The sequence below is a fragment of the Aquila chrysaetos genome, chromosome 1 (assembly GCF_900496995.4).
Source record: "Aquila chrysaetos chrysaetos chromosome 1, bAquChr1.4, whole genome shotgun sequence".
NCBI lineage: Eukaryota > Metazoa > Chordata > Aves > Accipitriformes > Accipitridae > Aquila > Aquila chrysaetos.
Window position 1 is genome coordinate 19,205,189 of NC_044004.1, and position 26,221 is coordinate 19,231,409.

At 36.3% G+C, this 26,221-nt stretch overlaps 1 protein-coding gene across 4 annotated transcripts in view; it reads right to left on the reverse strand.

The window, feature by feature from the left end:
- The window catches only part of KCNIP4 (potassium voltage-gated channel interacting protein 4), a 472,256-nt gene that overhangs the window by 423,215 nt on the left and 22,820 nt on the right, over positions 1-26,221 (reverse strand). The window contains exons 1-2 of one of the 4 annotated variants that reach the window (XM_030011689.2): positions 6,228-6,321; positions 5,299-5,447 (exon numbers count right to left, since the gene is read on the reverse strand). The exons of 2 other annotated variants lie outside the window; for them this stretch is intronic. In XM_030011689.2, coding sequence (XP_029867549.1) covers positions 5,299-5,446 — 148 coding nt within the window. In that variant the 5' untranslated portion in view covers position 5,447; positions 6,228-6,321. Of the gene's footprint in view, positions 1-5,298; positions 5,448-5,803; positions 5,917-6,227; positions 6,322-26,221 lie in introns of those variants that run through there. One more of the 4 variants, XM_030011659.2, reaches the window with a different exon arrangement.

The following is a 26,221-nucleotide window of genomic DNA, read 5'->3' on the forward strand; positions in this document are numbered from 1 at the left end:
TCTAGTTCAGTGACTTGAAAAGATAAGTATATACAATGTATGCAGTATGTGTTCAGAAGGTGAAATTTTTGTAACCTAAAATGGAACATTTGCACAGTGAGCCAGAAAGTATAAGGCACCACAAAACCTTGACGTATTAGAGACGAATAAGAAAACAGTGTAATTCCATTGTAATAAAAGAAATACCTAAAGCAATACTGAGCAATGTTCATCTTCTCTGAAAAATGTTATTAAAAGAAACAAAGTGAATAAGGTTTTAATCCCATAACTTTTCCTGGGTTTAGTAGCTAGCTTACTTAAGATTAACATGTACACCAAGAGCATCGTCATCAAATTGTAAAACATTTTCATAAATATTTCAAATAGATGAAATGGGCTAAACATTGTTCATTTTGAATTCCCAAGTAAATTTCTCTTCTTGTAGTTTTTACAAAATAAAGATTTCTGTGCTGCCTAAAACCATGAAAGGTTCAGTTTTTAAATGGATTTCTGTGTTTGTCTTCAGAGCATAGAATCTCAGATACGTTAATATGTGTAATAATAGGCTACAAAGCCTGCTTATTGAGCATTCAGGAAAGATTTCATAGTATATGGTATAATTATTTGCAGGTTGACCATCTAGAATGGAAAGGAGAAGGGGGTCTGGCAAGGGACACGGTCCTTGGTCTCTCTCTCTTTCTCCCACCTTTCCTTCCCTTCCTCCATCTCCCTCTCTCTTTTTTCTTCTCTTATAGGCTTTCAGACTCAAAATAGCAGTGTCATGTGAACTTCAGTTCTATGGACACATAAGACAAATTTTTCCTAGTGCCCATATGAAGTTCTGTGAAGTCCTCACATGATGTAAATTTGTAAATTCAATAGAAACCCAACATTGCTCAAAGCATCTGTGAGAAAACTGGGGGAAAAAAATCCTAGGAAAACTACATGAAGTAGTTTGACATGACATGAAGTAAAAAACGACACATCTGACAGGCCATAAAAATTCAATTACTGGACAAGTTAAGATCTGAACAGTATATCAGCAATCCTTTAAGAGAGGACTGTTAGTGAAGAGTAGCTACTGGGACAAGGGAATTAACACAGGAGGATATGCTATTCCTGACACTGAATATCTGTTATTTATTGTTGTTGTCTGTCATTTTTATCTACGCCATTTATTTCATGTTCTTCCTGTAGGGAAGGGTAACTAGGACCAGACAGATTTCAGTAACTGTCACTCCATGCACAAGCAAACAAAAATAAGATGCTTTTGCTTAAGTAATAAAGTTAGGAAACAACTCTTGTCTCCTAATTAGTAGTCATAATAGTTTCTAATTAAAGCAGTTGAGGGCTTTGATAGTGGATTACAAACCCCGTATGTAATCCTGCTGTCATCTCTGTCTACCTTTCAGGTTGTCTTTGCCTCATTGCTTCACTGCTGAATAGAAAAGGGGTACAAACAGGCACACAAGAATTAATGTTGAGAGACATTGGAAGAATGTTTCAGTCCAAAGGATCGGTGTTCAATATTAATAAATGTTCCTGTTAATTTTGAACAACTGGGAGGAAAATTTCTTTTCAGGGTCTGAGAAGTGACTGGATTTCAAAGTAATGCTCAACATATTTGCATAGGAGAAGAAAAGGCAAATGGACCACAGGGGACAAACTATTATCCTATTCACAAGAAGTCCATATTTTAAAAAACAGTACTGACAATCTCCAGCAGGAATTTTTTGAATTATCCAAGGTCTGAGAGTATATGAAGTACCTAGGGAGAGCAGAACGTTTAACAAGTTCTCAAATAACTTGGGTTATTTTTTCTTTAAATATTTTGTCAAATGTACTATTTGACAGGGAAATATACACACATTGATTGACAGCTTGGAATTATTCCTAAATTATTCATATCTCAACTCATAAATACATGGCTTAAGGAAATGCAAACAATGTACAAAGTTTATAAATAAACAGATCATAATCCATAATATTTTTAGCAGCATGTAATGCAGAGTCAGCAGCACATTTCCTCCAAATTTATCTTTGTGACAGACAACTTGTCCGCTTGGTGTCTCTCATTTGCATTTTATAAAATCTGCAGCAGAATGTATATTCATGGCATGGAATGGTCGGGAACAGCTCATAACTGCCCTAGGTTAACTGAGTAGGTTGCCAATTTAGTGAGGAGGTACTTCAGGGCTGCTCATTTTTGAAAGTGAAACCCTCCAGTTTTTCAACACATGCTTTGCACTTGGGTCCAGAGTTTATTGCAGTATCGAGCTCTCACTGTTGTATACCTGGCAATAGTGACAGTCTGTTCCTCTAGCCTTAGTTACAAGATATTTGCTCTCCGAAAATACTGTGTGAGGGAATTAGTCAATTACAGAGCCTTGAGCACTGGCTAAAATAGTGTCTTTAGTGTGGAATAATTTCCCATTGACAACTGTTATTCCATTTACTTTTCTTTGAAATACAATGAGGATTTTTTTTTTTTAATTCTCTTGTTCTTCCTTTGGAGCAATCAGTACTGCATTAAAGTCATGCTGTTTAAATACTGTATGGAAAAAGGTTTAGTGTAATTATCTTTCCAGTATGTATGCTATAACAATCTTCTTATTTCAATGAGAGATGTTGAAGTGGGAAGAACAGGAAGACATCCCCAATGACAAAACATTCTAAGATTTTATAATATGAGTGAAGATTATTCATTCTGAAAATAGAGTTAAATCACCTGAACATTGCAGTAAATCAAATATTTATTTCCCTGCTCCAAATTCATAAATGGAAAGTGTCTCTGAAAGTATAATTAATTCTATAAAGTTAAAACATGTTGACAAACTCAGTTTCAAGATCATACAAATAAACTAAAGTATGAAAAAAATTGTACAGAAATAATCTCTGTTTTAAAAGAAAGATCAAATATGCATTACTTTACAGTATTTACAGCTACAAACTGTTATAATGGCAGTGAATTACCAAATAATTCAGTATTTAGAGTTTTCATTATTTTTTAAAAATATGAACAAGAACATTTCAGTTGTTTTTTAAGTACTAAACTACAAGCTTTAACTGCCTTATGACTATTTTTATACCACTTTACTAGTATAAGGTAGCTTAAGACAACCAATGGGGAATATGATTTGTGTAGAAGAATACCTAAGTGGGAATAAGCCACCACAACATCATTTGCAAGCCCACCTTCATCCTGCCGATAGAAAACAGTAAGTATTGACCAAGTACCTCAGTAGTCAGGTGCTCTGTAGCTACCACAGCACTGCCATGGGTACTAGGAGGAAGGTTAAATTACAGCAGACTTAACTTATTCCAGAGAATGGATGAGCATCTCCATGGCCAAGCCTAGGGGGTTTCAGAAATGCCCCACTTGTTTAGATGTATGAAATCTTACCTAGCTGCAGCTCAGGAACTCAGTGGGATATGCCATATACAACTTGTGCTACAGATGTCAGTAGGCTCTAGTATTGAAGTCCAAGAAAACCTATTCGGCCAGTGAGGTCATCTTGGACAACAGAACAGTGCTGAAGAAAGTACGTCAGGACATCAGTCTTCTTGATCCTGATAAATATTCAAAGGTTCTTGTAAAGGTATCCCTATGGGAATATGCTTTCTATAATTTCGTACTAGATAAAGCAAAATTAATAGCTTCATTTTGAGTTAACTATGTGTTCAATTCTGATTTTGTCTCTGTTGGAGTAACCCAGAGTAACTGAGCCTGATTTTACTGTGATTCATATATCTGCTAATTCAATTTACCAAGACAAAATAAATCCTTAATTCTATCATGACTTATTGACTGTTTAAAGACCCTTTTCACAGGTGCAAATTATTAGCCAGTTTAAAGGTACTGAAGAATCAGACCTATTAACTTCAGTGCAAGTTGCTTTAGATTCACACACCATTTTTAGAGAGCTGATTCCTTAGGCCTACTGAGATGGCTGATAAATAACCCAATGAAAAAAAATTCTAAAATTCCCATGAACAAAAGGATGAAAGTTTTGAAAGGGTTACAGCAAATTCATTCTTGCTTCATTACCTCCAGTAACAATACAAAAAATAAATGAAAGTGCAGAGAATTACAGGTACAAACTTATACAGTAATCAGAAATCAAACATGTATTCAGCAAACCATAATATGTATGGTGATTAAAGCAGCCATTTGTTGGAAACATTACCCTAAAGCTTTAAAAATGAGTGGCCAAGAATAGCTAAATGATTATGTTTAGATTAAAAAGCATACCAAACACTTGTTTACTTGGATAATACAGGGATAAGGGCAGTTTAAAACCAGAGGTAGGTTGTATTTAATGAGCTCATTGTTTCTAAATGCTGAAACTAAGCTACTAGAGCATATCCTTTAAAGTAAATGTGTAAATAAAATAATATATCAGTCAGGATATGGTGACTTAGTTCTTCATGACAAAACAATGTCACGCATTTTCTTCATTCTGTTTGACACAAATTCAATATACTGAGGACCTGGGGTTTTTATTGTCATAAACTGTGTGCAAGGGGATGAAAAATGCTGCCAAAACACAGAAGGATTGTTTGGGGCAGTGTTTCTTGTTTTGTTTTCACATGATGTTGCAAAGTACAAATATGATGGTAAAAAGAGGAATCAGTGCTGAATAAAATCCTTAACTGTGTTTATGTTCCTGAGGAAAATAATGTGAAGCAGATTAACCATCACTTGCAGGATGGTTGTCGTTTAATTTATTATTCATAAAAGAGTTAGACTTTCAATGGGTGAGATATTTCACAGCCAACTTCCAATTTAAAAAGAAGCATTTCTTTCAGTATTTATTAATAAATACAGTACATAGCATCATTATGTATAAAAGTGACAGGATGTTACCTTTCTCCATTTCCTCAAAGACAAAGGGATTGATAATGTAATTTCCATGTAAATATACTCTGACAGTGATCAAAAGAGGTTTTACTCATCAAAACAGATTTTTGGGTTGGGCCCTGATAAATTGATATATTTAATTGCTGGGATTTTACATTTATTCATTTATCTTCTGATTGAAGGATTTATTTTTTTCTGCAGACCTTTCCTGCAGACCATGTATTTTGATGTGCTGCAAAATGAATGCTCATGCAGTACAATTATTTATATCACATTATGATAAAACACCTTCAATCAAAGCTGTACCATTTTTAATCTCTTTGCACAATAGACCCAAGACAGCAGAGACTTTTTGTACCTGTAACTTGACTGATGCTAAATTCAGTAATACCACTGTATCAGAATTCTTGGAAAGACAACAATTTCTCCTACACTAAAAATTTCAATAGGAAAGGTACCTTTAGTGCTCAAACTTTTCCAGGCAAAAATTCGCTTTATCAAGCAGCAATTCCTAAGCAATTTCTGGCAGCTTGCAGGCTTCTGATGATACTGTCGCAAATCTTCATTCTCTTCCTGTGTTTTCTTCTCAGGGGCTAACACTTCCATCCTAAACAAAAACTTAACCTTTAGTTTTCCTGAAGATATAGACACAACTTAAATCCATAGACTGGGTGTAAGGGAGATGGGGGGAGAAGGGAGAACATGGACTGGGGATAAAGGGAAAGGCTTTAGGATCTCATTAACCATTATTCTTAGCTCATACATTCTCGGTATTAATTAACGTAAATGGAATTACTGTATTCATATTCTTTTGAATTATTTATCTGGAACATTAATGTATTTGTAAAAAATACAGATGGGGAAAAATCATATTTTATCTACTATTTTAAAAAACTTTGATTTTACTTAAATGATACAAATTATATAACATCTTTAGATGGTAAATAAATATTTACCTCTTACCTTAGTCGGTTGTTTAGGTAAAGGAAATAATGTAATCCTCTATGCATGAACCTATTATCCTTCCTATCTTAGCTTGCCTTACATCAGTGTCATAGAGCAGAGCTGCATTCCTCTAGCTGTTATTGAAAGACAGCTGCTCTACCCAGAAAAGATGAATAGTTGGGTTTCTGTGCAGCCTTAATGCCACTGTCACTCAAATGCAGAAAAGCAGCTGAGCCACTTAAAGCCAGTTGTACACTGGGGGACCATTTCTCTACACTACCTTCTGATTCACACAGACAGACCAATAAGTTTCTGTATGACATTATTTTTCTTGATAGACTGCCACTTGGAAGGAGTGGGGGGCCATTAGCAACAGCCAACACCGACTAGGACGTAACCAAAGCCCTACTCAGGGGCCACAAACCCAAGAAAAGGCACCTACCCAGTGCTCCAGGACTTTCATGCTACTCCAAGGTCATGCAAGAGTCCTAAACAGCATTCCCGTTTGCTCTTCAGCGAGCTCCAGCCTGAGATGCCAAGGAGATGCTGCTGAGGACAGAACCAAACTGTAATCTGCAGCAGCCCTTTGACAACCAGCCATAGACTGCGCCAGGGGAGCTACTCTAAGTTACAAACAATAACTGCGCCCAGACAGGACCAGGAGACCAAAGTGGCCACTATTTCACTCCCCTGCTTTTCCCTCACGCTGTGCTCTCACCCACAATCTGAATCTAACAACATTAAACACAATTTGAGCTCTAAAGACAAAAGGTAGGAAAGAGTCAAAGAAAAAAAAAATAAATTGGCATTGGTCACAGTATACACCAGAGTTTGAGAAACAAAGCTGACTTTTCAATTGTAAACTTACTGCTTCCTAAAGAAAGCAAGCATGACGTAACACATGACCTCACTGTGTGCATTTGCATCAGGAGTTTCTATTGATTATGCAAAACAATCAAGGAACAAGTTTCCATTTCCTGAAACTTATTTTTTAAAAGATACTAGAACTCCAAGGTTTTTTTAATCAGGCAGCTTTCCTTCTAACTGAATTAATCTTATTGCCGACTATATAACTTTGCAAGTTTCATGTATGTGAAATTTCATACATACATTTGAACCATGGCTTAACTATCTTGCTTTGTGCAAAATGTTACACAAAAACCTACCTATAACAACTGGAGACATCTCAGATCTATCAGCACAGGCTAGGATGGAGTTTTTTAAGCACACTAATTCCACCTCTGGAAACAGCCTATCAATCAGCAGTGAATTCTGTTCATAACAGCAGAGAAGCATGGGCCTTAACAACCAATTTTTAGGCAGCCAAAGTAAAGGGGAGCACTTCCATTCAGATTCACATCAAGGGATATATTTCAGGCCCATCGCTATTTAGAATGGAACGCAGCTTGAATTTGCACTGTTGGAACAGTACTTGCTCGTATCAGGCCCTTAGAGTCCCACGGCATGACACAGCATTCCAGTCATGGCTGTATTCCCATCACAAGCCTCTACCAAAGTGAGCTGAATTTCAATCTGGTAACAGAGTTTCTGAAACTTCTGAAACTTCAGCAGAGAAACACCTTCCAGCTTAAGCATATTTCACAGCTCTCTTATCTTATATCTTTCAAAGGTGCCATTCTGAGAATAAATATTAGTTTTACATTGGCGTTTTACTGTGCTAAGAAATACATTTTCACCACAGAAGAATCAGTCTGGATTTCCAGATGACTCCTGGAACAGAATTTTGAGTTGCAAGAGCAAAGCATGAATGTTAGTTATTGCATAGAAATAATAGCTATTTTTAAAAGATAATGCTCTCAACTATTTCTACATTCCGTCTTCAAATGAAACTAATGTACTGTAGAAATTAGCTCAAATGCTAGTTCTCACAACATATTCTGTCACACCCCTCAGAGTGCCAGTTCAGAGCTCCCTCATCTCAGAGATTTGTTAATCCAAAGGTAGTGTGAATGGGGAAGTAGACACAGGAGCTGAAACAAGCACCTGGGGAAATTATGCCATGATGGGATAGTAAACAGGAGTGCATACTGCCTAGATGTGGAACAACTGTTCACAGGCAATTAGAGAGGGTTGCTGGATACGGCCCCATATTAGCATTTGAATAAGGTCTTCAGGAGGGACAAGAATACAGAGGAGCTTTGCCAGAGATGGGATATATGAAGGCACAAATTCAATGACGCTACTCAAGAGGATATGGAGAGGTAGAACCCCTGCTGAAATCTTTAGGATTTTCTTATGTGCAGCTGAAAACCGTGTCTTATTTGCCATGATGCAAATAGCTTCACTCGAGATTTAACTCTAGAAGGAAGTATTTTTTCTAAAAATGCTTCAGAAGATGTCAAAGGGTTCAGATTACACTGTATCTGCTTCCTTACTTCAAACCTTAATCAACTCCATTGCAATTTTCTTCTACAAAAGAAGTATACATGAATCAGATGTTCTTTGCGGCACTAATCGTTATGCTAGAATTTTGTAGTGAGTTTAAAATAAACTTAAGCTGTAGAATAGTAAAGTTCAAGGCACCATTGAATTTTTTCCAAGCCAATGATACTGGACCTCATATATCCATAATAATCTATAAAGGAATTAATGTCACTATTCTGAAGCAATGCACTTGATTTACCTCTTTCTCCTCTGCAAATCATGCGCTCTGAGAAAAGGAAGTGGATTGATACTGAATTCCACATTTACAAACCCAAGGACTATAAAAAATTCATTACATCTAATACTGGGAAAAACTGGTCATGTTGTAAGTAACATGAGAAAAGTATCATGTGTGGAAAGGATTTCAACCCAGGCTGCATGGGATCCTTCCTTTCCCTAAATACATTCAATCATTGAAGAATTTAGGCGAAATGAAAAAGGGACCTAAAGAGCACCCTGGGAGTACATTAACTGTGGGTGACCAGTGGAAGGCTGAACTCTTCAGCATGTTCAAATGAGCAGCCAGTTTCTGAAATTAAGGCATGTGTGTCACCTATATGGGACTGGTACCTAGAAGTTACTGAGCCTGAGCAACCTCAGGATCTGGGGATGGGGAGATCTTCCAACTGGGAGTAGTGAAACAGGTAAGAAAGAAAACAAACAGAACTATGTACTAGTGGGAATATCAACAACAAGACAAATGTGGAGAAATGATCTGCAAAACCCGTGGAATGTCTCTGCTCTGAACCCTTACTTGTTACCACGGAAGTAATGAGGAACCTGCACTCATCCTGACCATGTGCCTCACGTCAGGAAAGGCAAACTTTTTACTGCAGCAGTAACAGTGCATGGAGATGGGGACTGCCTAAAGAAAGCAGGTTTTCGTTATTTCACATTATCAGATTTCATCTGTAATCAGTTACATCTGAAAATAAAACTGGGTTTCTGTATAAAAAGTTGTTAATTTCCTACTGATTGTTAAATAACTGCTTTTATGAGTGATTTAAATCATGTCAGTTAAAAACTCCAGAAAGTCACAAGCTGATGAATCATATAAGTGCTATGTGATGCCACACAGCTACAGACATTTTGAGCAGTATTTATTGGAGCTACAAGGAAATGTCTTTTAACTGGGTGCACATGAACATGGCTGCAATAACAGCATGTATGCAAGTTGTCTCTTAATATTGCTTGATCAGATTTGAATTTTGGGAATACAGAACTGCACTTTCTGTGGACTTATTGAAAACTATACAATTCTTCACTTGATAATGAAATAACAGTTGGAAAGACCAGAGGCATCATTACAGAGTGAGAAATGGTTCAGGAATATTCCAGATGAAACAGTCAAAACTGACATGGCATCTATATGGGGTTTTTTGGGGGAATCTCTACAGAACTGATTAGTTGCATTAGTTGATTAACACAACTATTTCAAAAACCTTCACTGATGACTAGGTGGTCTTCTAAGAGTCTTGAAGGAAGAAATTGTTTAATGTCAAAGATGAAGCTAGGTTAAACAAGTGATGTCTGCTGAAAATTTTACACTACTAGAGATTGCAGCTATAAGTTAAGAAATGAATATTGAAAAATAGGGCAAGCTTACAGAATCCAGTCATGGATAAATGTGTGGGTGACTGCTGACATATTAGGGAATATTACAATGAGATGCTTCAGAGAAAAAGCAGGGTTTGGTTTGGTTTGGTTTGGTTTTTTCTCAGCAGAAGCAATTTTTCATAGTATTTTATGATATACAATTTTGGCAGATGAAGGAAAGGATTTGTGAGTGGAAAGGAAAATTTCATTCTCTTTCTGTAAAATGAAAGATGGAACAGAAAAAGATTGGAAGCAAAAATATATCAGCTATTTATTTATCCCCATTGTACAGTGCTCTCTAAGGTTTTGCTGTTGCATTAACTTGAGCTCCATTAACATCTTTTTATCCTTTTCAACATGTTTGTTTGCCTATTTATAGGCAAAAAATGGCAATTGGATAAATACCAGGAATCAAAAGCTTCCTGTACACTTCAATATCAATTAAAATTTTGGGTTCTGCTTTTGCCAACAGAAAGCAAACAAGCAAATCTTAACTTGAACATAGTGAAGAGTTGAGCAGTGCCAGTCACTCTGGAAAGTCTGTGGAAAGCATTTGAAAATATCCCACAAATATAGGGAGAACTGCTATCTTTGTTTTTACTCACCTCAAAAAGGTCATCCTCCTTGATGTATAAAATGTCTATAGGTCCTGCCTGTTCATGCATGGTGAATCTCTATATTGTAAATGAGGAGTGAAGAAAAGAAATAGGAATATTTGGGCAGCACTGCACTGGAATTCTTTGGCTTTTCTTTAGCTCTAGACACTTCGGTGGGACAGTGCAGGTTAATAATTGATTTCAGGTTGTATTCAGGTTGCCTGGATTAGAAAGAGAACATCTGTGTTCAGACATGTTATGTCACAGTGCTTGTGGGCAGTGCAGGTGACAGGAACACATTCTGACACCTTCAACAATTATTTGACTGCAGCAAGAACAATGAGCAACATAAGCAAGAGCAAGTATTTGTGGGTGGGAATTTCAGAGAGTTCCTTCGCTGTGCCAGAGGAATTTCACGTCGTAATGAGCCCTCTTGGGGTTATAGATATATTGGGATGAGCTCTCACTGGATGATTCAGTAGCTGAACTAAACCGAGAGAAAGGGTTTACCTCCTGCCAGATTATAGTGATAAGAGAGATGACAGTGACTCTGATATAGGCAGAAAGGATTTTAATGTTAATCCATAGTTAATGGTAGTTAAAACATTCCTGCTTGCTCTTAGTATTTGTCTGGGGTGCATCTATATATTCTACCCCAATTGGTTAAAGTGACAGGGGTTTCTAGATGTTCAGTGGTAATAAATACTTCTCAGCAAAAAGAAATATAGTCTATTTACTGGTGAAAAAAACAGAGTTTTATGGTTGCCAAGAAGCTTTCTTGTCAATACGTCAAAGGCTTAATTCTTACAGGATTTATAATAGGTACAGAGTAATCTTTCATTTTCCCAAATCACAGGAGAAAATTGGACTAATGAGAGGGGGGGGGAAAGGATATGCAAGCCCTAAAAACTTTTTAGTTAGTTCCAAAAGGTTTTTTTTTCCATAGGTAACTTTATATTAGCAAATTTGAACAATCACATATGATTGCTGTGAAAGGCACTACATCATTGATCCTTAGTAAATATTTTTTGAAAAACTACTCAGTAGTATCAGATAGATGAGAAGACTACCTTGGTTGGCTATTCCAAAATTGAAGACGACCATCCTCTGCCACTGAGATGGACACTGGCAGAGGGAGGTCAGAGGGATGGCTTGAGTAAGGCACACGTGCCAAGACTATACTAAGATGATCCATTTCATTTGTGTGAATGGTATGTTCTGATACTAAAAAAGGGTAGCAACATGCCTGGAAGTGTCATCAATGCCGTAGCTCATGAAGAATTAACAAGTGTATTCGACAGTTAACTTCCTAAAAAAAGAATTTTTATCTCATAGTCACAGGACGGATACACCGAAGTCTTAAATGTCTCCATACAAATAGGTACTGATTTGTACATTTGTATATCATCATGCTTTTACAAGAAAAAGACCTATTTAAAAAGTCTGAAAACTCAAACAGATGACAATAAAGGCTTATGAGACTAATTCTGGTAGATTTGTATACAAATTATGGCATGGTTTTGTGCATAATTTGTTAGAAATATTGGTAGATCAAGTTGCTACTTTAGAATTAACAGAATGTGAGACTGGTCCTAAACAGTGTGTGCAATCATGTTATCTGTTTGTATCAAAAGTAGTATCATGAGTCTATGACATTGGGGAGTGTCCTGGTTTCATCTGGGATAGAGTTAATTGTCTTCCTAGTAGCTGGTACGGTGCTATGTTTTGAGTTCAGTATGTGAAGAATGTTGATAACACTGATGTTTTCAGTTGTTGCTAAGTAGTGTTTAGACTAATGTCAAGGATTTTTCAGCTTCTCATGCCCAGCCAGCGAGAAAGCTGGAGGGGCACAAGAAGCTGGCACAGGACACAGCCAGGGCAGCTGATCCAAACTGGCCAACAGGGTATTCCATACCATGGGACGTCACATCTAGTATAGGAACTGGGGGGAGTGGGGGCGGAGAATCGCCACTCAGGGACTAGTGGGGTGTCGATCGGCGGGTGGTGAGCAATTGCACTGCTCATCATTTGTACATTCCAACCCTTTTATTATTGCTGTTGTCATTTTATTAGTGTTATCATTATTAGTTTCTTCTTTTCTTTTCTATTAAACTGTTCTTATCTCAACCCACGAGTTTTACTTCTTTTCCGATTTTCACCCCCATCCCACTGGGTGGGGGGGGCAGTGAGTGAGTGGCTGCGTGGTGCTTAGTTGCTGGCTGGGGTTAAACCATGACAGGGAGGATGAATAAAAAGTAGAGGAAATTAATATAGTGGATTATTTGATTAACTTCTGTAAACATATGGACATGCCAACAAATTCAGAAGAGAAAGTCCATCTACAATTTGCTGTTGGAAATTATCTGCTCTTGGTTTAAGTCATTATTTTTACAGGTAATCTTACTTATCAGTAACAGTATTAATTACATTCTGAGCTTTACAGCAATCAGAACATTGTAAACAATGTTCTGTATAATAAAAGCACATGTGTTTTGCTTCAGAACAGTGAGACATATTAATTTTTAAACTGGTCTTGAGTTTATTATATGGATTGGATACAATCCCTCCCTGCCACTATGACTTCTCTTATAGGCCCTACATATATTGTGCTCAAAAGCATTAACATAAACAGCAGAAGACTCCCAGTTAACTCATAACTATTGGAGCTCCATTTCAGATGATGATCACTACTTTGGAAAGTGCTATATTTTGCTTTTGCTCAGGCTCCTAATTAGCCTGATATTTGTCAAAATATCCCTAGAAGCTATCTGGAATTTCCTTTCTTTGTAGATCTTTATCAATTACATGTAATTTATAACTAAAGAACTATGAAACAAATTGTCGATCCTTGTTTTGTGGCAGGGAGTTTCCAAAATGTAAGAAGAATAAGTTTGGCTAGGACACGTAAACATTTTTTTTTTTCTCCGTACTTATAGATTACTAAGTATAGGGCAGAGAAAAGGTGTTCAGTTCTCACATATCCATTTAATTCACTTTTTACAATGCCACAGAATTAAGATCATACCCAGTAAACCTCATAGGGTCAGTGACTTATCTATGAATATCTAAGTAATCAAATGCATATTAAACTAGCTTGCAAAGCTTTCACAGACAAATTAAATACAAGAGAAATAAGGTACCTTTTCCGCACAATTGAAGGTTCCCTTCTTATCTACTGGATGTTACATCTTTCAGCCACCTTTAGGCAGCAATGAATAACATTTAGTGGTAGCATAGCATAGCACTGGTAACAGAAAGGGCAGACACCTCCAGCTCCAAAAAAACCTGCTTATCAGAGAGTGTGCTGCAGATGGGGCAGCACTAACACAAGTGAAGCTAACTGAACAATAACAAAACGTTTCCATGACCCCTTTTTTCCCCTGCTTGTTTTTATAAACAATTTATTACTAGTATCTGAAATGATTATTTCTAAGGCATGGTCTCCTTCGTCCATGGTATTTTCAGACATAAACAGCTTAGAGTAAGAAAATGCTACAATAAATCATCTACACAATGTGTTCTTAACTGCTACAAAGCAATCATCATTGCTGTCTTTTACTCACTGGAGAACAGGAACAAAATCTGAATGATTTCAGATGCTATCTTGTTGACAAATACAGTCCCTGAAATGGTTAAAAAAGAGGAATACAAAAAAAGAAAGGAAAAAGGGGTGCAGCTAAGCAATTAATTGAATAACTGAAATCAGAAGCTTCTAAAAATTGATTTGACCATGAGAAGTGCTTTTTATCTACAATATGGTTGTTGAAGAAGGAGCTTGAGGAGACAGAGGAATGTTACTGCACAATACGCTTGGGAAAGGAAGCAAAATATGTCTTATATTTCATTTTGGTTTCAAATAATATTGATTATGAACTAGTAGAAAAGAAGTTTTATGATTTCATATTTCAGTAGAACATAACTCATACATTTCCTCAAAAAGACACAGAAGTCTCATTTACCAGGAATATACACACTGCTTGGAGACAGTACACATGAATCAGTCTGAACACATTTGTCACTTGGATCCCTGATGAAGTATCAGCTGAACTCTTAAATGATCTTCCAAATTTTGGAGAAAACAATACAGATTGGATACAAGCTTGCATTTTTAGGCTGCCACATAATGTTGCACTAAATAAAATCATGTTGAAAATTATCGTCTCATTAAACTTCGTGCCTATTGCCTTATGCTCAGCAAAATAATTATAAACATCTCATGGACAATGGAATAGGAGATAAAAACAATAAAGATCTTTTCAGACAGACTTTAAAGCTGTGTGTTTATTTGGATACACATGCAAAGTGAACAAAGTTATAAAGTAGATGAAATAAAAGTAGTAGATATTTCTGAATTTTAATTCAGGCTTTCATACGTTGTTATAAAATTTTACTCTTATGAAACTGTTCTGAAATAATTTATGTTTTCCTAGATAAAAACAGCCTCAAAGATTGAACAGAGGTTGAGAGAATATAAATTCAGAATACAATCAACTGCACTACATTGCAGTCACATAAGAATTGAGGCTTGATTCTGTGATATGCTGGGCACTTCCAGCTCTTACTGTGGATAACAGAAGGATGTAGAGTTCAGCATTTTGCAAGAGCAGGCTCAGGTGATTATCATACACTGACAAATTATCATTTGAATCTATTTTAGCTTTTTTGCATGTATGATTTCTTCCTTAATGGTCCCGAAGTGAGACTAAAAACTATAGTAAGTGGAAGTTCACATTGTGGTAAGCTGGGAGGAACTCAGGAGGCAGAAACAATGCTGGCAAGCAAAAAAGTCATTTATTATTTAAATAGGTAATAGGAGGAGCGTTTTTGTGCAGCTTTGGAGTGACTGCATTTTACATACAGTTTTAATCACATTACTATTTAGTAAGTTCAATTAATAAGTGATGTGTTTTTTGCTGCCTCATGCAAATAAATTTACCAGAACTATTGGATCTGTTAACAGCCAGTTAAAATCGTCTTTTCAGAGACACGTAGCATTCTTACATAGTAGCTTTCTCTGTTTCTAGGGCTGTCCAGCAGTGGTTAGTCTTTACTAAATTAGACAACATGCACAGCAGTCAAAAATAGTTGCATGTGCCATGGATATTAAGAAAAGGGTTCAAGTTGTTTATAAATATCCAGAGGCTGAGCTGATCAATACTTGCAATTTAGGTTCAAGCTGAATCAGCATCTGGTAGGCTGAATGCCACGACCAGTAATCACTTGGGCCACGCATACAATTTAAAATGCTTACTTTACAAAGATTTAGTGTTTGTTGTGAATGTGCCTGACAGCAGCGGGAACAGAAATCTTCTGTTTTGTCACAGAACAGGGAAAACACAAGCACTGTACAAGAGCAATACCTTTAGTCTTCCACTAGAGCAGCTACATCTAATGACAGTGGTTTTTTCCTTCTTCTAAATTCTTGGCTTAATTGGAGAGACTAATAGGGCAGTTAGCAAAAGTGATAGTTTTGGTGTCTTTTGTGGCTGCAATTTCTCAGAGAAAATGAACAGAAAACACACAAAATGGGTTACCAAACAATCAACAACTACAGGTTTACTATCAAAAGAGACACCTTTCCTCAGTAATTAGCACACAGAATATCAGCAACCAAAGAAAAACCCTTTAATAGCCATGTTCTAGCTATTGATTTTCTATAATAGCCTAATGATCCTTATGCAGTACTAAAAGTGTGGATAAGAGTGCCATAGGAGTTAGGAGCTTCTCATCAATTTATTAATCCCTATCTCAGATTCAAACACACATAAGAATAATTATTTTGAAACTGAGGTACAAACCTACTGCCTTACACACTTCTATAAGTGTACACTTATGCAGTTATATAAGGGCACTTACACACTTGCGTAAGACTGTGTTTTCATACTTCTGTCCACCTAAAATTCCCTCTAGAGCATAGTGTAACCAAAGTGTACAGCATAGACTATCTGCAGTGGCCAACACTTTCCAGAATTCCCGTAACTGGAACACCTGGGAGCCTTTTCTTCCTCAAAATACTCTTGAAATATTAAAACAGAACTTTTCATTACAGAAAGAACTTCATTAGCATGGGCTTAATTTAGTGATGCATTTACATGAGATCATGTCAGGGAAAAGCTGATTATAGTCTTACTTGTGGGGAAAAAACATCTTTTTAAAGTGGTTTAGCAGGCCAGCACTATTTAAAACTGAAAGTTTGCAATTTGTGGATACTCAAGGTGTGGTTTTATGTTTGATTATGTACTGTCAACATATGTTAAATGCCTGTCCAGGCAGAGCAGTGACAGGGTATTTACAGTGTTACCGTGAAATCCTCAAAGGGAGCTGTGATACAGGGTACTCAGAAACTACAGAAACAGATTCCATCAACAGCATGCCTTATTCTAACACTTCACAATGACAGAAATCACTCTGCAAACTTCTAACTATTCCACCGCTACCTTCTGGAAAATCAAAGTTGTCACTTCCTAGTGAACAAGTAAGCTCTCAGAAATCTCCATATTGTGCTGTTGCTGCACGATAGCAGTGCAGGAAAGAAACAGAAAAGCTGTAATTTAGTAGTCTCACACTTTTGCAGTCCAGCAGATTTTATATCATTTAGAAGACGTACCTGACAGACAAACAAAAGTCTCATCTTTATCCATATTTATTAAATGAGACAAAACTCAGTTATTTCTCATTGTTAATGAATAAGAATAATAATTTCTCATTTTCCTTTTTGGGTACATACACACATAAAGAATAATTTTCTTTCAAAAAGTGAGACTGGAGTTAGACTGTGCTAATAAGGTAAAATTTTATTTATTTTTCTAGTGCTTATGAAGGCAGCATAGCTGGAGACTGTTCATCTTTGATGAATTATAATAAACTTTAGATTCAGTAACTGCATATTTTGACAGCTGAACAGCAAATAATTAGTTTGTTATGAACCCAAGGAGCCTGAAAAGATACCGGCAAATCACAACTGTTACCTGTCTTAGACATGGGTATTTTTATTTCCCTTTTCTATCAAGTGATATAAAGAGGTCTGACATAGCACCCTAGCTACATGCTCTGTTGTCACTAGTGTGATCATCTCCATCAGCTTTCATGTCTGTCTTTCAGCTATGTCTCTGTTCATTAAGTTTTAGTGTTTCATAGTTAGGATCCTATTAAACATGAATGGTAGGGGTCACTCATTAATGAAAGTACATCTATGAATGGAGAAAGGATTGGCTCTTGGTCCAACTCATCAATGATTTTATCACCAATTTAAAGAACACTGTTAATTCCTTATATGGACAAATGCAAAGGTTGATGGAATAAGTAATCAGGAGGACATTTTACTGTTACAGGATAAACTCAGAAATTTTTTTGCAGTTCAGCAGAATGCAAAACAAAATTTCTAAGAACAAAGACTCTATCTTTGTTCAAACAAACCAATCTAGGACTATACCAGAACAACATTCTGGTTTAGAGTCCACAGTTCCAAAGAGATGAGAAAACAGAGTAACTTCAAAGGATGACTACAAAGTAAAGGAAGTTAAGAGATACTACATCTCTTTGTGAAGATACTCATAAATGGAAAAGAGATCCGATTATGGAAAATTTTTGAGGCTGATGGACATGGACCAAGTATGATGCAAAAGGTGAAAACTGAAGCTAGACAAATAGGGAAAATAAGATGAAATTTTAGGGTAGTTAAATATTAGTGGTGATCTCTTTATTGGTTTGTTTTGTTAAAAACAATAATCATATCTGAAACATAAATTATGATCCAATCTCTGTGAAAAGAAGACCTCTGCCTGGAGAAGGTCAGCTTAGAAGATTACTGTGATCAGCTCTGGATTTAAAAAAATGCTATTTTTTGCAGATGGAAGGAAAGAGCACTATGTTGTTCTCCCCTCATTTCACAGGTTGTTTGCAAGGTTACCTTCATTGTCATCAAAGGTGGAAATATAACTGTAAAAACATGAATATAAAACACTGTTCTGTAGCAATTCTGTCAGATTTTCTGGCAAATTCCAGAGGTTCTAACAATGCTTCTAACACCACTTAAATTCTAGCAAATTAATTAAAGATTATTCAATTTTTCAAGATTAAGTCACTTGTCTGCATTTCCCTATGTTGTCCTTCAGCAAAGAGTGTCAAAGCTCCATACAAATCTGTATTTAATCAGATGATCATCATTTAACACTATGTTAAATGCCCAAGTGATTAAAACACCTGAATAATTGAAGGGATTCCTAATGGAATAATTACAATAATGTTCTTTAGTATATCCCTATTTTCATAGCTTTGGGCAATACCAAGTGGTTCAAATTAATAAACCATCGCATAGATCAGATGGCTTTCCAGCACCTACAGTTCAGTACTTGAAGCTATTGGTTAGGAAGGCAGTCATAAACACTGCAAATAATAATGAGATTTTTGACCTTCCAGTGTCATGTAAATTGATGTGTGCCTGACATAGGCAGACTTTGCTGCTAAATTCAAAAGCTTTCAGCTTTGTCATTGTCCCCATCTTGTAATTGGATGTGCTAACTCTAAAGGAGACTAAAATAGAGGAGTAAAACCAGAGAAGAGAGTTAGGAAGAAATGAATATTCCTTTTCAAAAATATACATATTTTTAGTTCTTGTAAAAGAAAAATGATTGTGATTTCTCAGTTAAATACTTTATCCCAAATGAGGTTGTATACCACATGCTGGCAATTAATGTATATAGATCTATAATAAAGCTTATTCTCCAGTGCCTAGCATTTCAGACTGTAAAAGTCAAGTCCAATTAATGAGAAGTAGGCATTTATACTACTCATTTGACTTTTTTTCCCATGCTTTGCTCCTGATATGCTGATTTTCTTTCTTTTTCATTCTGACTTCTATTCATTTTTCATTCATTTATGGCAGTTCCTAGTTCTGAGTAACTGGGGTCCACCAGCTGAAATATTGCGATTCTCACACTTTGGTATAGCCACTTTCTGTCATATACTGTATAATGGTCAAGCAAAACAATTCTATTTTGTGTTTTGCAATGATAACTGAGCAAATTTTAACTGCACAGTTTGGCAAGCTAAACAGAGTTGGTTAAACGCCATTATTATGCCATATTACAGATGGAAAAAATAAGAGACTAAATTAAGCGACTAGCTTAGAAAGATTCACAGATTGGAGGGACATCAGCAAGCAAAGAAAAATACTAAGTATGTGCATTGGTAGTAATAAAAAAGACCCAGATATTCAGGACAATATGCAGGTACTGTAAGGTGTGACCCATGCTCCTGATACAGAGCACAACAGCAGTACCCAGTGTGTTCATGACATGACACCCGGTGCTGTGACCAGAAGAACGATGCCACACACTGATACCAATAGACTACGTTGATACTGCTACATACTGCAGTACAATGAAGCAATATATCAACATCTGTATATATTAAACAATAACACAAAAATTATTTCGATAGACTTAAAGAAACTCCCAACTGTGATTCTGTAATGAGGGAGGGAGATTGAAACAGGGACAGGAGCAGGGAGACTGTGAAGGAAGGGGAAAGGAGAAGAAATGTTGCTGCAACTAGGATTCTCCCTACCATACCTTTCTTTTTTAATTGAAAATTCAATTTGTGATGCAAAATAAATACTGAGAATGAGCGCTAAAGATTGAGGACACGTGGCATTATCAAATTTCTTTTTTAATTCCCCTATATTAAAATATTCATAAGCGGAAACACTACCAGCCCATGTAATTAATACGACAGTTGTCCCACAGCTCCCCAAACTCTTCTGTCATTGTTGTTCGTCTAAAAAGAGAAATACGAAGAGTTCAGCCCATATTTTGAGAAAGTAACTCTTTGCAGAAGGATGAGAAAGTGATTTAGCATCCAGATACTTCTCCCAGACCTAATTCTGTACCATGTTAGCATAGCTAAGGATCCTCTGGGGTTCTGATAACTTACGGTAGTTAAGTACTGTGGCATTTACTACAACGACTAGGTCATTATCATGAACAAATTCTAATTTAGGCGACTGTATTTTGCTTTCCTACATTTCTTTGACAATTCATGGAAAACCATATTATAGCACTGCAAGAGGTTCTTTTCATATAACCATTACACATCCATGGGGACAGTTTGTTATTTAATAACTGTATAATGATCCCAGAAAGCAAGATTTTATGACGTATGAAGTTTTAGTACAAGGATGAAAAACACGGTAACTCAGTCCATCTTCATGAGACACCACATTAATTTTCACCTTACCACACTAATACATACTACTTTCTAATTCAAAATGGCCAAATCAATCTAAGAAGAGGAAACACTTGCACTACTGAATCATCTCCAACCTTGCTACACGCCTGTCAAAATACTTCATGTTCTCATTTCCATTTTAAGTGATATATTAAAATATGAGTATATACAGACTTTTACACCATGACAAATTACTTCTTTCCAGATACTAATTTTGGACAAAAAAAGTACTTATTGTATTAACAACTCTGTGTTAAAGGATCATGTCAGAAGATTTTCAGAGGGTGTTTTCCTGTAAAAAATATGAAGCTAAAAACATCACTACATACCCTAACTCATCTGCAGGCATTTATATATTGCACGGTTTTTCATAGTGGTAGCAAAATGAAGTTTTTGTGTTGGAAAGAAATACCCATCTGAATAAGATAAAAAAAATTCAAAAACTGCTGTGTTAGAGGGGAGTAAAGAGTAGAGAAGCCATCTGACTTCTAGCACTCAACTTCCATTGTTAAATTGAGTTGCGTAAATTCCCTCAATTAAATCTATAGTCGTGCAGAGAGATGTCCCATCAGAGGGTGATGCAGAATCCCTGCGTGTTCTGCCCTGAACTGCCCTCTCTTGGCTACATTTTTGACCTGATTAAGTGCTTAAAGTTAGGCAGTGTGAACACGTTTTGTTATGTCCATTCAATTTCTATCAAGACCTAGCACTCATAGGCACTGTGGGATCATGAAATGCAAAAGAGCCATAAAAGTGAAAGTTCTATTACTAGCAATGCAATGGAAGCCATTAAAAAGCCATTATCTATCAATAGTTGATGTATGCTAGTTACTTATAATGCCCTATTATAAGGTTGTTTGTGTGTGGAGAGGGCAGGCAGGGTGGGGGAACTCAAACAATAATACCTCAGGGTGGTAAGTACTGACAGTACTAACTCTTTATGACAACCACAATATGGTAACCAAACAATAACATTTATAAACTGCCAAAAAGACTAGGAGAAAGTTCTACACTATTTTGGGACTGGTCTGAAGTGGATTGCAAATCCATTTTGCAGAATGCACATTAAAAATGCTCCTGCCTAGAGGCTGTCATCCCTTACTGTATTATGGAAGTACCTAATGGCTTCAGCATATTAGGTACTATACAAACACATTTTAAGAAACGTTTCTTTTTCCTCTGAACCGCAATGTAAATAGGCAAGATGAAGGCCAGGCAGAAGGATGCATCCATTGTCTCCATTTGACAGATGGGGAATGGAAGCCCAGCGAGACCGAGTGATTTGCCTGAGGCGGCTGTGCAGCAGAGCCAGGAATTTGACCTAGACAGCTTGAGTTCCAGACCAGTGCCTTCTCTCATTAATACCTGCTTCTTTATGCATTTTTTTGCCATAATCTAGTAAGTAAAGGAGCGCTGCTTTGTCTCCGGTTTAATAGGATAACAGTCTTAAAATTATATACAGGAGTCAGTAACTTCAAAAAATCAGATGATAAATTTTAGGCTGTATTGATTTTAGTTTCTTCCCTCAGCTCCTACGTTCTTTAAAACATCTCCAGTAATTTGATTCCAGCTTTGGAAGGAAGTCCTTTGGGAGCACATGAAACAGCGTTTCAGTTAAACCTCTAATGTGATTTTTCATCAGTCAAATATTAAATACTTGAAGAGAAAATAAACTTGAACTATGAGAAATGCTTCTGATGCCAGTTCAGAAGATGCACATCTGTGCAGTTCTGCAAATCGACAATAGATTCACTTCTGTGTCGCAATACTGAGTGATTAGGTTTCGTGCCTCATACATCCATCTTCGGAAGTGTGAGAAATGAAAACAACTGTAAATATGGATAAAACAAAAGTGCTGTCTTATCTAAGATAGCTGGATTTGTACAAGAGATTTCTTTACCATTTGTTGCAAGGCAAAAATCACATATATAAACAGTAATGGCCAAATTTCAAAGAGTTCAGAGAATCATTACTTTCCTAAGTCCTAAGCCTATAAAATGTAATGAATTACATATCTGTGAGCTTTGTTTGATAGAAAGAGAGAGAGATTAAAAAAAAACAACTAAAAAAATCAATGTGCCAAATGTTCAGTTGATAGTAATCGGTAGAATTGGGAGAGTGAGGAAAAACTCCCTAAATAAACACTAGACTAGTTCATGATTTAACATTATGTAAAATGCACAAGAAATTAACGTTATGAGATGTACTAAAATGAGATTTATCCGGTTTTTGTTTTAAGAATAATATTGTTTCTCTGAGTCTTGGGAAATTCACAGTACACTCTGAAGTCCTACTTCTAGGCTAACTGCAAAATGATATCCACAAAAAGTAATGATGGAAGAAGCAGGGCAAATGAGGCTGCAAAAAATAGAGAGGTTACACAATCACCCAGGTGCCTATTGATTTTCATAAGCAAGTCCTCAAAATGTGATCCTATTTACTGCAAGTTAATTATCCACACTACTCAGTGTACAGAAAGGTAAATGATTACCATTGCAAAAGGAATCAAGACCCTTTGAAAAGAATATAATAAATGCAGGTTCTGCACATATACTACAAATGATGAGCAAATTTATACTGGAAATAAAAAATGTGAGAGAAAGCAACCTGATAATAAAACCCCCCAAATATGAGGAAAAAGTAATAATCCTCTGCCTTCTAATTTTATCACAGCCAAAAGAGGCCTTGTGGCAAAAAATGTCAATTCCAAAGCCATAGCTTTGTCACTCTGACATTTCTTAGAAAAACGAAAAATTAATTTTGAGGCTAGTTCATGCAACAGACTAGGGCACTTGAGTGAGAAACTGAATGAAAAGAAATGCTGGTACAATATTTGGTTCAAGTAATAGTTATCAAAACTTTTGGACAATTTGCAGAGAATAATTATCCATTAGTAAAAGTACCTCCTGCCTAAGCAGCTCAAAAATAGGAAAATAATTGCCATCAGAATATTATTCACTGCTTTGTTTGGGCTTTTTTCTTCTAACAATGAATGCATTAAGAACCATGCAACCTTCCAGGGAAAATGTAAGGAACTATCAGTCACTGGTGTGGGAGGAAATCAACATATATATTCCAGTCTCCTAAATAACTCTTATTGCTGTCATTCTTTTGACTTGCTTGAGAAGATTAGTTGTTTCCTGGTGTACTTGCATACTCAAAGTTAGGCAAACGAAACAGTTTCAGTTCTAGGCTTCCTGTATGGTTGGAGGGGAGTCTACACGAGTAGTTTGGAGTAAATAATTGATCCTTCCAGCCTAATAACAATAAGAACTCTTGGTTCTTTCTTCAAAATTGTGGGGCTTATAGTTGGAGACTTTTAAGCAGAGCACTAGTTGGTTCTGTGCTGGACAACCAGGTTCATATGTGCTTAAAGCAGCTGAGAGCCTACACTGACGTCAACGAGACCATGCAGAATCAAACCTTCTCTGCGCATCTAAGAAATGTACTTCAACCCAACCTAGACCTGTTTTCACTGTGAAACTCAAGGATTCTTAACCGTAGAGACTTTTTTTCTAGACAAATCTCAACTTTGTCTTAATTACATTGCAAAGCTTTCTTTTTACTAATAAGAAGGTCTCTCCCTCTCCATGCTTTATAAGGAAGACTGAACATTTCTCCCCTTCATAAAGACCTGTAAAGTTTCATCCTAACGCAATCAGGATTTAAGAAAGTTGTAAGTAGAAATGAAACATCTGCAGATAAGCATTATAGTTCATCAGTTGCAGCAGATATAGTTGATTACTGGAATTTGAAAATAGAAAATGTAATTGCAAAATTTTAGATTAAAGTAATTACACTGGAATAATTATATGGGACTGAGTTCATTATATTACAAGGTAGTTTTAACATCTGAACCATTTAAAAATATATGCTGACTAGTACTGAAGCTGAAGTCTTCCTCAGAAAAGCATATGAAACTAATATTCTGAAAGTATCCGTGAATACACAGTCTACTTTGTAATCTGGTTAAACACAAAGTTAACGCATAAGAAAAAAATAATGGTTTATTCTATTGCACTCATAAGGTCACAAAGAAATTTAAAGCAGAAAGTATTAAACAAATCAAAATACATTTAGGAAACTAATGACATTTTGGACTAACAGCAAAATGTTAAAGAATTATTACTTCAATTAACGGAAAAAGATAACAGTCTTTTCTTGTGTTATCAATTCTGACAACATGCAAGTTTAGTAACGATTATATTAGAAAGACATAACTTGTAGTACAAATGCTTTTGGAAGGTATTGAATTCAAGTGTTATACTCCTGTGAAGACTTCTGATTCTTAATATTTATTTAACTCAATCACCAGTTTGGAGCTGGGGAGGAGCAATCAGTTTTACACAACTGCTTAAATCTTGATGATGTCAACAACTTTTGAGATGTTGTATGTTTTGCACATTTTACAACAGTATGTAAAGAATGTTTAATCCTTGTCTGGTAAGTGTAAGACCATCCCAGAATCAGACCCAAATGAATCCTCTCCATCCTCTGGATCTTATAGCTGTTCCTCTCCTCCGAGGCTTCATGGGAAATCCTTCCACACCTTCACTGTTCAGAGGTTATAACGGCTTTGATTCAATAAAATACTTGTATGTAGAAAGCCCCCTTGATTCCAGGATTTAGCAAATACTTAATCCCCACAGAAGACAGTCTAACAGAAGCACTTTTCTAATTGCGACCCTAGGTAAAATGAAATGAAGAGTGAACATTCTCTTCGTGACTCTTCAACAGGTATTAAATAAAATGGGTTAATTTAAAAATTGATTGATTTGACGTACTTGAATGCTTGAGGAACTGCAGTCCTAAGGCACCTGGAAAACCTGTAAAGATGGGAACCAAGCAGGAGGACACTTTTTGGCTTTGTGTATAATCAGTTCTGATCACAGAAAATTTCTGAACTGTAATTAGCACTCAGTTAACTTTGTGCCAGCTGCCTGATGTTGGCACATAAAAATCTCTCCTTTTAAGTTACTGATAAAGGGACAGAGGTGGGTTTAATGCTGCAGAGCATTAGAATACTTATAAAAAGAAGAAAGTAAAGTTCAAAGAAAAATCATTTGTATAAGCTCCAGCAGTGCACATTATTAAAAGCTATTCATATACTGTGCACCGGACGGCTACTGAATTCTCTCGCTTAATTTGCACTCAAATTACCACAGCAGTGAGCCTCAAAATAAGAAGGTAGAAGATATATAGCAATCTATTGCTTTAAAACAATCCAGTACATTGATATGGCCAGATGGTAATAGGAAATCTAAGAACGAAGCAGCAAACTGAGACACAGCAGTCTCTTCATTTGTGGTCTGAAGTGGCTTTTCTGTTTTTTCAGAAGTCACCTGCAGCAGTTCTCCCACTGTCTTTAAATAGTTCTGAGAATCAGATCTTTGGTTCTAATGGAGCTCTGGAAACTAAATGTCTTTCAGCATTTAAAAGAATTTTTTCTCCTTTTGTTTGCATGGCATAACACCAGCCAAGTCTTCCTTCTTTTCTAAGAAAGTAAGCAGTTTTTGTTCTCCTTCATCTAGACCATATTTTACATTTTTGCCACATTTGCATGTAAAAGAAC